General features: G+C 40.8%; 1 protein-coding gene across 7 annotated transcripts in view; it reads left to right on the plus strand.

The window, feature by feature from the left end:
- Positions 1–988: 988 nt before the first annotated feature.
- PCLO (piccolo presynaptic cytomatrix protein) overlaps positions 989–12,208 on the plus strand; it is a 490,197-nt gene continuing 478,977 nt past the window's right edge. For all 7 annotated transcript variants that reach the window (XM_077473379.1, XM_077473380.1, XM_077473384.1 and 4 more), the window contains exon 1: positions 989–1,198. In XM_077473379.1, the coding sequence (XP_077329505.1) occupies positions 989–1,198 (210 nt within the window). The remainder of the gene's footprint in view (positions 1,199–12,208) is intronic.

Below are 12,208 nucleotides of genomic sequence, written 5' to 3' on the forward strand. Positions count from 1 at the left end.
TATAATGTAGTATAGTATAGTATAGTATAGTATAGTATAGTATAGTATAGTATAGTATAGTGTTGTATATTATGGTACAGTGTTGTATAGTATAGCATATGATGGTATAGTTTAGTATAGTATAGTATATTATGGTATAGTGTAGTATAGTATAGTATAGTATAGTATAGTGTAGTGTAGTATAGTATAGTACAGTATAGTATATTGTGGTGTAGTATATTATGGTATAGTGTAATATAGTATAGTGTAGTATATTATGGTATAGTATAGTATAGTATAGTATGTTATAGTTTAGTGTAGTATAATATAGTATAGTATATTGTGGTGTAGTATATAATAGTGTAGTATAGTATAGTATATTGTAGTATATTATGGCATAGTACAATATAGTATGGTGTAGTATATTATGGTATAGTTTAGTATAGTGTAGTGTATTATGGTATAGTGTAGTATAGTATAGTATGGTATAGTGTAGTATATTATATTATAGTACAGTATAATATATTGTAGTGTAGTATATTATGGTATAGTGTAGTGTAGTATTTTACAGTATAGTGTAGTACATTATGATATAGTTTAGTGTAGTATGTTATGGTATAGTGTAGTGTAGTATAGATATTATAGTTCTGTAATAGTACAGTGTAGTATTATAGTATAAATATTCTGTATATAATGTGCAGGGAGCAGTGTCGGTGAAAGCGGGCGAGTAATGTTGCGCTGAGCAGCACACACCACCCAGCGGCCAGTAGGGGTTGTGCACCTCTAGAGGGGTGCGGGGGATGCTTTGTGTCATTCGGCAGAGGAGAGCAGCAGCGGAAGGATTTCTAGCCAGGCAGCCAGGATCACTTACACTGGACTCCATCGTAATGGAGGAAGCGGCATAGGATTAGAAGAAAACAGGGCGAATTATCGGCGTTGCGGGCCGGGATCCGGACTAGATCTGTATCAGTGGTAGGGGATAGGCTACCATAGGCTGCCATAGGCGGTGATGGGGAATGAAGGCAGCATAGAAGGAGGGGAAGGGATGGGTGGATATCCAGAAGGGATGGTAGGAGACGGGAAAGGAGGCTTCTCCCGCATCCCCTCCGGAATGGAGGCTGATCTGAGCCGGCTGAGCGAAGAGGAGAGGAAGCAGATCGCCGCTGTCATGTCAAGGGCGCAGGATATGCCGAGAGGGAGTGAGACGGATCGGCCGGCACTCAGGCAAGGATCTTCCCTTCTCCTATATGCGCTCCCTACACATCCCACCATCAAAGGGACATCTCCCCCCCCCATCCCCCAGGACGTGACATGCACATCCCCCCCCCCCCATAGATCGCAGGGAGTTCGGCCTCACTAACCAATCAACAAGCAGAAATGTGCACAAGTGCATGCTGTGTGATAATGGGACGTGCCCCCGTTCTGCATGAATGAGTGTGCATGGGGAAGGTGCAGCTCCCACACTGCTCCACTACACTGAGCCTTTATCTATGCCAGCCCTACTAATAGCAGTAGTAGTAGGCTCCCTTATCATTCCTCTCATTGCCACCATTCATAGTGCCCCTGTACACCTGGATGTGTATGTGATGTGTGCTAGCAAATGGTAGTGTCTATGGCCAAGCTTTCATCTTCCTCTCTGATGTCTATAGGCTTTCATGCCAGCCTTCCCTGTCCATGGTCCTGAAGTTCTCAGCACTGTGTTATTCAGCCATGGTTTGAGGGTGAATAGTCATCTCCTCCAGTAATTCAAGAAAAAATGTCTGCTGACATACAAGTCCCCCCCACAACATTGAATGCTGCCAACACAATCTATGGAACGGTCATTATATGGGTGTCACATATTTTATAGTGGGTGTCATGTGTAATTATATGGTGCGGTAAGCAGGCAGATTTCTTCAGCAAAGTAAAGCGATGATATGAAAGATCTATAATCCATAGCAACCAATCAGATTTCAGTTTACTCTAGTCTGATCACTGGGAATGATTGTGGTTGCTTGATATGGGTTCCATGTGTAAGCCCAGTATATTGTCTTTGCAAGGCTTACATTATACAGTATCTTGTTCTCTTATGTCTATTTATTGTATTAATGAACGTATCAGAGAAAGACTTCATATTGCTTGTGTAGTAGTGGGTGCTTGTAATGTGTGATTAATTGTGCTAGGAGATACTATAGTATAGTATATTATTGTATAGTATAGTATATAGCTTGTGTAGTAGTGGGTGCTTGTAATGTGTGATTAATTGTGCTAGGAGATGGTTGGGGTCTATGTGCTGTCAGAGACCAAGCTTTCTTATTCTAGTCTGATGTCATGTCTATAGGCTTTCTACATTCATCAGTGCTGGTGTCCCTGTCCATGGTCCTGAAGTTCTCTGCACTACATTCACCTCCACAGCTCTGGTTTTAGGGTGAATAGTCATCCCCCTCCCCAGTAAATCAACAAAAAAATAAATAAATCCGCTATCATACACGTGTTCTTCTCACAATTTGAAATGCTGCCAACAAAATACATGTAAAGCACCTTGCATGCGTGTCAGTTATGTCAGTTATCTCATAGTAGGTGTCATATGTAATTATATGGTGCAGTAAGCAGGCAGGGTTGTGTCAACAAGGCAATGCAAAGTGTAGCGATGCTATGCAAAGATCAGTAATCCATAGCAACCAATCAGATTTCAGTTTACTGTAGTCTGATTACTGAGAATGATTCTGATTGCCTGATATGGGTTCCAAGTGTGAGCCCAGTATTGTGTCTGCATGGCTTACATTATGTGCTTTTCTCTTATTTCTGTTTTTTTATTGATGAATGTTACTGGAAGTATTCCTATTGCTTTTGTAGTACTGGGTGTTTATGATGTGTGGTTTAAATATCTTATTATTTTATTTAATTGTGCTAGGAAATGGTTGGGGTCTATGGGGTGTCAATGCAGTGACCAAGCTTACCTATTCCAGTCTGATGACATGTCTTTAAGATTTCATTATTTTGGTCTTCATAGGTGCGTCCCTGTCCATGGTCCTGAACCTCTCTGGACTATATATTATTCACAGTTTGTTTTTAGGGTGACTATAGTCATTCCTTTAAATAACTGGAGCTTTCATACTAGAGTTCTTCCCACAATACTGTTGCCAACAAAATATATCTAAAGGACATTTTATGTATCCCAGTTATCTCATAGTGTGTGCCATATGCAATTATATGGTGCAGTGAGTAGGCAGGGTTCTTCAGCATTTCAAAGGTTAGTAATTCATAGCAGCCAATCAGATTTAAGTTTACAGTAGTCCAATCACTGAACATGATTCTAATGGCTTGATATGGTTTTCAAGAGTAATTCCAGTACTACATCCTTGCACAGCTTACATTATACCATGTCTTGTATGCTACCAGTGCCATGACCAAGCTTCCCTATTCTTGTCTGATTACATTCCTATAATATTTCATTACAGCCATCAGTGCTGGCTTTCCTGTCCATGGTTCTGAAGTTTTTGTGCACTACATATTATACGCGGTCCCCAGGTTACAAACAAGATTTTGTCTGTAGGTTTGTTCTTAAAGCGGAAGTAAACTCTCCCACTCTGATGCTTCTTTTCTTTTAGTCCATTATAATAAGTAATTCTCAAACTATAGCGACTGTAATCCAGCCCAAATTGGATATTACTTACTGTTTAAAGAAACTTTAACAAACTTGTTTCCAGGGGTTAGGCAGCACCATCTTAAGTATTGTTTTCTGAGTCCACAGTGGAGTGTATTTCCGCCCTTACATTGAGTACTTCCTGTACTGTTAACCAAGCCTCATTCTCAGTCCAACGTTTCTATGGCAACCCTGCTTCCCTGTTCACAGCTGACTTGTTTTATTTCATAGTATTTACTTGTGCTGATTATCTAGTGTTTGCCTGTATGAGCCCTATCAGCTTCAGCTGATAAGACTGCAGTAATGCTGTCCCATGCCCCGCTTTACACTGCATGTGATGTCACATGGTCACATGGTGTGTTGGAGGAAGCTCTGAGTGATTATGCAGCCTCCTGGGAGTTCAGTGTTGTGTGCCGTAGGAAGTCCTGATAACAGATAGATAAGACAGAGAGTGTGCCGTAAATTAGGGGAGATCTGGGCATGCACAGTGACTTCATTCTAAAGAACAAAAAGGATTACAACAATACTAAGCAAGTAAGGAGATATCTACAAACAGTGTTCATTAGGGGTTTTATGCTGATTTACATGGGACAAAGTTGTGGGGGAGGGTTTACAACCACTTTAAATTGAATGTATATGTAAGTCAGAACAGGTCCCATTTCTATGTGTAGTGCTAGGCAAAAGTTTTTTGGATAACATAGGGAAAGGTTACCCACCCCTGTAACATTTGTTTTGTTGTCTGTGCCCCTATTCAGAAGATTTCCCCTCACTTTATGTCCCTATGACAATTGGTTTTGAAAATTGTGGGTTGTTGGGATAAACAAGGATTAGTGCTAAAGCTTCAGTGGAGACACCTTTTTCCCATAACTCTAATGCCCCATACACATGATTTTCCGACAACAAATGTTGTATGTGATCTTGTTGGGGGAAGGTCGGACCGTGTGTATGCTCCATCGGACATTTGTTGTCGGACTTTCCACCAACAAACGTTGGCTAGCATGTTCTCAAATTTTCCGCCAACAAATGTGTGCTGTCAGACTTTCCGTTGGACAAAAGTCCAAAGTACAGACACGCATGCTCGGAATCAACGCTCACCAAACTCAACATTAGCAGAAGGAGCCCAAAGGGTGGCACATGACTATTGAACCTCCTTTTTATCGACTCGCTGTGCATCTTGTATGTCACTATGTTCGTAATTGTTGGTCAACATTTGTGTGACTGTGTGTATGCAAGACAAGTTGGAGCCAGCAACCTTCGAAAAAAATTCCACAGTTTTGTTGTTGGAAAGTCCGATGGTGTGTACGGGGCATTACAGGAGTGAATTTCCTCTCACTTCCTGTTGTCTCCCTCTGTTTGTAAATAGGAGTCGTTTGTAAGTCGGATGTTTGTAACCACGGGGACCGCCTGTATTCACTTTGCTTTGATTTTTGGGTAAATACCATCATCCTTTCAAGTAAAAATATCCTAACTGTGGCTATTATACAAGTGTTCTTCCTATAATAGTAATCTCTACCAACAAAATACATGTAAATGACAGCACCTGTATATATTTTATGTGTGTCAGATATGTCAGCTATCTCACAATGGGTGTTGTATGCAATTATAAGGTGCAGTAGTAAGCAGGCTCTTCAACAATGCAAAGATCAGTAATATATGGCAGCCAATCAGATTTCAGTTTACTGTAGTCCAATCACTGAAAATGATTCTGATTCTCTGATATGAGTTCCAAGAATAAGCCCAGTTTTATGCCTTTGCACTAAGTATGTTTTGTACTTTTCTCTCATTTAAATTGTTTCCCCATTGATAATTATGTTACTGGAAAGAATTCATATTGTTGTTGTAATACAGAACGCTTATAATGTGTGATTTATATATATTTTTTAATGGAATTGTACTAAGAAGTGTTTAGTATTGGTGTATGCATTTGTATAGGATTTCATTAGAGCCATCAGTGCCGCTTCCCTGTCTATGGTCCTGAAGATCTCTTCATCTGGGTTCAACAAATCCCAGGCTCCAGGCTGCCATGGTAACTAGAAATTGTGTCCCGGCACCTGGGCTTGTCCAGTGGCATCGCTATGTCCCCCATGAGAGGGGTGACTCCACTAGCATAGCTACAGGAGCCACAATTTTGCTCCTCTCCCCTTATGTGGCCTTCCTATCACATTATTCCTGTAACACTCATGCCACTACATAGCTGTATTCAGTTTCCAGTCCTGGGCCTGGCTCAGCTGGTCATTGGGGGGATTGGCTAAGAGGGAGCTGAGGAGGAGCTGGGTGTCTGCTGTGCGTCATGATGCTGCTGGACCACCCCCTTCCACGTGGCTTATCTCCAGGAAGCATAAGAGAGATGGTGGATGGTCAGAGACACCAGGTAGCATGAGGACAAATATGGACACACCCAGTGTATGCTGAGCCTGACTTCTCAGTGTCATTGCACACTGCATGTACTCAGCAACTTCTGTGTGTGTCCGCCCCCACACCGTCCTGTCCCCAGACCCTGGCACCTGTACAACTGTCTTCCCTCCCAGCATCCTCTGCTTTCAACCCCAATCCACTGGTCCTGACAGCATGAAACAGCTCAGCTCTGATCATAACCCCCCTTCACCAACTTTGCTCACCCCCTCTTCTCCATCCCCCCACTTTGCTCACCCCCCTCTTCTCCATTCCCCCCAAACTCTGCTTACCCCCTTATCCACCCCCCAACTCTGCTCACCCCCCCAGCCCCCAAATATGTTTACCCCTTATTTATCCCCCCCAACTTTGTTAACCCTCCCTTCACCATCCCCCCACTTTGTTAACCCTCCTCTTATCTAACCCACAACTCTGTTCACCCCCCCTCACTATCCCCCCAAATTTGTTCAACCCCATCTTCTCCATTCACCTCAACTTTGCTTGACTGGTATAGCAGGCGCTGCATGGTAGAGGGGAGGGAGGAGAGTGAATGTGTATGACATCCCCATCTTGTTCCTGACCTGGAAGCGATGTGTATGCCATGTCCCCATTGACAGTTTTCCCTGCCAGCATGACCAGGAAAGAATATAATGCTGTGCGATCTACACTGCATTACATCCAGTGGAGCACAGGGGAGACATGTAAGATATTTTATACCCTGGGTGTCTCATTAAAGAGAACCTGTCACCAAAAAACCATCACATAGGGGACTTTTTGTGATTAAACAAAGTTAAGCAAATAACTCCCAACCACATAAGCTCCTCTCTCCCCCAAAAAATGTTGAGGCTCCCCTGCCCACCCCCACATATACACATGTATGAATGTAAACGGACGCGTTGAGACGCTTGGGATATGATTGCAATATACATTACATATCACGTCACACACGCACAAACTGGCTCCTAACTTTTTTAGCAGGCTCCTAGATACAAAGCAAATTTGTCAAGCCCTGCTCTACACTACACATTCTTTCCTCAACAATCCTAACTGATTCTGTCATACAAGTGTGTGTCACACAATAGTAAACTCTACCAACAGAATACATGTAAAGGGCAGTGCCTGTATACATTGTATGTGTGTCAAATACGTCAGCCGTCTCATGGTAGGTGTCATATGCAATTATATGTTACAGTAAGCAGACTTGTTTCTTCAACAAGGCATTGAAAAGTGCAGTGATGATATGCAAAGATCAGTATTCCATACTAACCAATCAGATTTCAGTTTATTGTAGTTTGATTACTAAAAATTATTCTGATTTCTTGATATGAGTTATAAGATATAAGCCCAGTATTTTGTCATTGCATGGCTTACATCATACAGTATCTTGTCTTATTTCTATTTACGTCATTGATCAATACGGCACTGAAAGTACTCATATTGCTATTGTAGTATTGGATGTTTCTAATGTGTGATATAAACATTTTATTTAATAGAATTGTGCTAGGATGTGGTTAGTATTAGTGCCTCTATTTGCTTCCAAAGAATGACAAAGCTTTCTTATTCCAGTCTGATGACATGTCTGTAAGCCTCAATTACAGTCATCACTACTGGCTTCCTTGACAGTCATCACAACGCTCTGCACACCGGCTGGTAAAGGAGTAGCTGCTTGTATAAAATGGCTACAGGTCTGGATCGATCGTGGGCTGGCCCTGCGATCCTCCTGTCAGATTGCTGATCCTCCTGTCAGAGTGCTGTAGTGTGCTGAATCTGACCCTATGATGGTCTCCAGCCAACAGTCAAGCTGCTACTCCTTCACCAGCAGATGTGCAGAGTGTTGTGATATGGATGGGAACACTACTAGAACAGAGGAGAATCCACCATCTGTCATGTGACACATCTCCTACACAGTCATCACTCTATATATAAATCCACCACATGATACAGACCATTTTCTGTCTTCCAAGGCTCTGATGAAGAGGAATCCCCTCGAAACATGTTAGCCATTGATTCAGCCATTGATTCGGCCTATACCTTTGCATGGGTTTTTTAAATAATTTCCACTATTTTATCATAATCGAATATTGTAACCTGTTTTTATGAACATGTTGTAATATTCGTTGTATTCATTGATTTGTTTAGAATAAACTTTATCAACTTGATTCATGCGATAGGTCATGCCCCTCCTGTTCTGAGTGGAACCTGTCCTGTTAAACTTGGCCACCTTGCTGTAGCTCAGTGTCAGGGTCTTGGCAATCTTATAGCCTAGGCAATCTTTATGTAGAGCAACAATTATTTTTTCCAGATCCTCCAGAGAGAGTGAGAGTGATAACACCAAATTTAACACACCTGCTCCTCATTCACCCCTGAGACCTTGTAACACTAACGAGTCACATGACACCGGGGAGGGAAAATGGCTAATTGGACCCAATGTGGACATTTTCACTTGGAGGTGTACTCATGTTTGTTGCCAGCGGTTTGGACATTAATGGCTGTGTGTTGAGTTATATTGAGGGGACAGCAAATTTACACTGTTATACAAGCTGTACACTTACTACTTTACATTGTAGCAAAGTGTCATTTCTTCAGTGTTGTCACATGAAAAGATAGAATACAATATTTACCAAAAGGTGTACTTACTTTTGTGTATATATGCCCAGAGGAAATCCACACAGGCCCTGAGAGCCACTGTACTATATGTTAAGTTATACTCTCTCTCTCTCTCTCTCTCTCTCTCTCTCTCTCTCTCTCTCTCTATATATATATATATATATGTATATATATATATATATATATATATATATATATATATATATATATATATATATATATATATATATATATATATATATATATATATATTATAGATAACAATGCTATTTTTAAAGATATGGTTATGACATCACAGACAGTTATTAGTACGTCTACTATTACATTCAGGATCAAATATTTAAAAAAAAATCCTTCAGGAAAGTATATAAGATATTAAAGGGAAAATTATATTTTAGACACACACAGGTTGTTTCCTGTCCTGTAAGCCCTGTAAAAGAAAACACCAAGTGACATTTTGGTTTTGATGGAAGCTAGTGTAGAGTAATAGATTGCAATCAAGTTACATAAATGTCACATATCTCACTGTACAGATTGAAGCTACAAATGCCACCAATCCCCATTCTGTCGAAGCTCAGTCTATAACCCTTTTTATTTAAATTTGTTGAATTACCCAGTTACCAGAAATCTATGTTTTTATCACCTTTGCTGCATCAGATGCAGTTGATATTCTATCAGGAGGGAAAAGGAGGGTCCTGTGAGGTGCCGCACATTAGATGGGATGGCTATATACGCACCTTATAGAATCACATGTCTCATAAATGATTGGGCGTGTATTAGCATTTCTGTGAGCAGGGACAGGGGAGTTCATTTCTCCTCTGTCACTGCTCCATAACTGCAGGCTCCATTCTCCTCACTTGAATATCCTGCTTATCAAAGTCTATGGCCAGGGATTGGAGCCGTGAGATGTGCAGACTGACTCCACCACCTACAAGCAGGATGTCAGAGCTGCAAACTAACTACAGATGGGCTATTATGGGACCAGTCCACTGTTCAACGAGTGTGGACAGCAGCAACTGGTTGTTAAAAATGGAAAGTGTTATATAGAACTGCAGGGAAGATTTTTGAGAACCCTGCTGTCAATTGAAGGCCAACTCAGATAAGGGAAGGCATTACTTATAAATTAAGGGAATGATTGTTCTGCCTGGAGTTAAAGTGGAACTAAACCCATCCATAAAACAGTTACATTTCCGGCACATGCCGGAAATGTAACACTCCCATTGGTTGTGCTCTCAACCAAACTGTCAAAGCATCCAATGGCTGGTGTCATAACTGATCACATGTGCAGCATCATGCCAGTTGTAGATTAAACAGAGGCCAAGATGGCAGCTTCCTTGGCTGAAAACGGTAGGGGAATTTACTTCCACTTTAAGCTTTAATCATGTAAGGACCAGCTCTATTTTTCAAACTTGTTGTTTACAAGTTAAAATGATTTTTTTGCTAGAAAATTACTTAGAACCCCCAAATACTTTTTTTTTCTAACACCCTAGGGAATAAAATGGTGGTTAATGCAATACTTTCTGTCATACCGTAAGTGAACATCGGTCTTGCAAGCACACTTTTTTTGGAACAAATATACTTTTTTGAATTAAAAAATAAGACAACAGTAAAGTTAGGCCAATTTTTTTTTTATATTGTGAAAGATGATGTTACGCCGAGTAAATTGATACCCAAAATTTCATGGTTCAAAATTGCGCCCCGCTCATGGAATAGCAACAAACTTTTACCCTTAAAAATCTCCATAGGTACTGTTTAAAAAATTCTACAGGTTGCATGTTTGGAGTTACAGAGGGGGTCTATGGCGAGATATATTGCTCTGGCTCTACCGATCGTGGGGATATCGTTTTCATATGCGGGTGCTACTCACGTATGCATTCCCTTCTACACACAAGCTCGGTGGGACGGGGCATGTTAAAAATATATATTTTTTTATTCTTTATTTTACTTTTTATTTTTACACTGTCCTTTAAAAAAACGTGTCACTTTTATTCCTATTACAAGGAATGTAAACATCCCTTGTAATAGAAAAAAAGCATGACAGATATCTGTAAATATGATACCTGGGGTCAAAAAGACCTCATATCTTAATTTACACTAAAATGCAATAAAAAAAAAAAAATAGCTGTTTGAAAATAAATAAATAAATAAAATGCCCCTTTTAAGAACTGTGGGCGGAAGTGACGTTTTGACGTTGCTGCCGTCTTGCAATGGTATGGAGCTAGTTGGGGGCAATCTTCCCCTCACTCAGCTCCATGCTAAGCAGGTGACAGGATCCAATCGCCACTGCCAGCGGGTCCAGTAAGAGGTGGAGGGCAACGGAGCACGGCAGGAGGGGGCCCTCTCCTGCCACCGATAAAAGTGATCTTGCGGCGAACCCACCACAATCACCACTTTTGTCTTAAAGCAGACTGCCCGCTGAAGAAGTGGATACCGGGGTTATGGCAGCTAGCTGCTGCCAAAACAACAAAATTCTACTTCAAAGAGCCGATGTATAACGACGGCAGGCAGAGTGCGTAAGTAGTTAAACAATATTTGTATTTTTTTTGTTTCAATGTTTTTATTCAGGTTTTTCAAGACACAGGAAGAAAAACAGAGAACAATTTGCATTCATTCAGAAATAATACATGTTATGTACATCCAGAATAATAATAAATTGAGCAATAACCAGTTAAACATAGTAATGTATATAATCAGATATACAAGCCCAAAAGGGTAATAAGGTGAGACAGATGAGGGACGCTATGACAAGTTTATAGAGAAACCAGGCAAGCCTCCAAGGCACCCAGACACCCCTAGTGGCAACAAACTGTGAGTGGATGGGGGCGCTTACTTGTCATGTTATCTTACTGGTTCTCTGATAAGTATATTTGAATCACTCTAGGTCTCAGGTAGCACATGCATATCAGACCCATCATCAGGGATGTGCTTCAAGGAGAATCCCCTAATACTATGTTAAAGTGGAGTAATGTGTATTCTGGCTGGTATAGCTCAAGAATCAATTAGGGAACCTTAGTTTCTGTTATGGGGAGGGAAGCGTATGGGAGGGTGGGGTAAAGGGTGTAAGGGGTTAGTGTGCAATTATTTGTCCGGGTTCGTCATCTGATACCTTGTGGGTGCCCCCAGGTCAAGCTATGGTGATATGTTTGATAGACTGCGGAATACCACAGATTCTGTGAAATGAATCCAGCAGGCCCAGGTTTTATGGAATTTCACGGGGGTCTCTTTCGCCTTTTGGACTGTCTTCAATATTTGTATTTTTATTGATTTATTTCACTGTATACTCAACCCAATGTTTTCACCCAGGCATATGGTGATACTTTATACCAACATCGGACAAGCGGACTTAAAAAAAAAATCCATGTTTAATCCCAAAAAAGGAACACATCATTTTATAGAGGTCTTTAAAAATATGGTTCAAAATTAAGTCAGACAACTACAAATTAAAAAAAAACATAAAAACAACCAATCAATATGGGAGGGAATAAAACAATTGGAGAAAAACAGCCAAATAGTAGTCAGACCAGCTGATAAATGGGGTGGATTGGTGGTACTTACTAAGGAAGGTTATAACAAAGAAATTCAAAGATTACTTGATGATACAGCTCC

Source organism: Lithobates pipiens, unplaced genomic scaffold (genome assembly GCF_037356315.1).
Source record: "Lithobates pipiens isolate NorthernLeopardFrog02 unplaced genomic scaffold, aLitPip1_a1.2 Scaffold_8, whole genome shotgun sequence".
Classification (NCBI taxonomy): domain Eukaryota; kingdom Metazoa; phylum Chordata; class Amphibia; order Anura; family Ranidae; genus Lithobates; species Lithobates pipiens.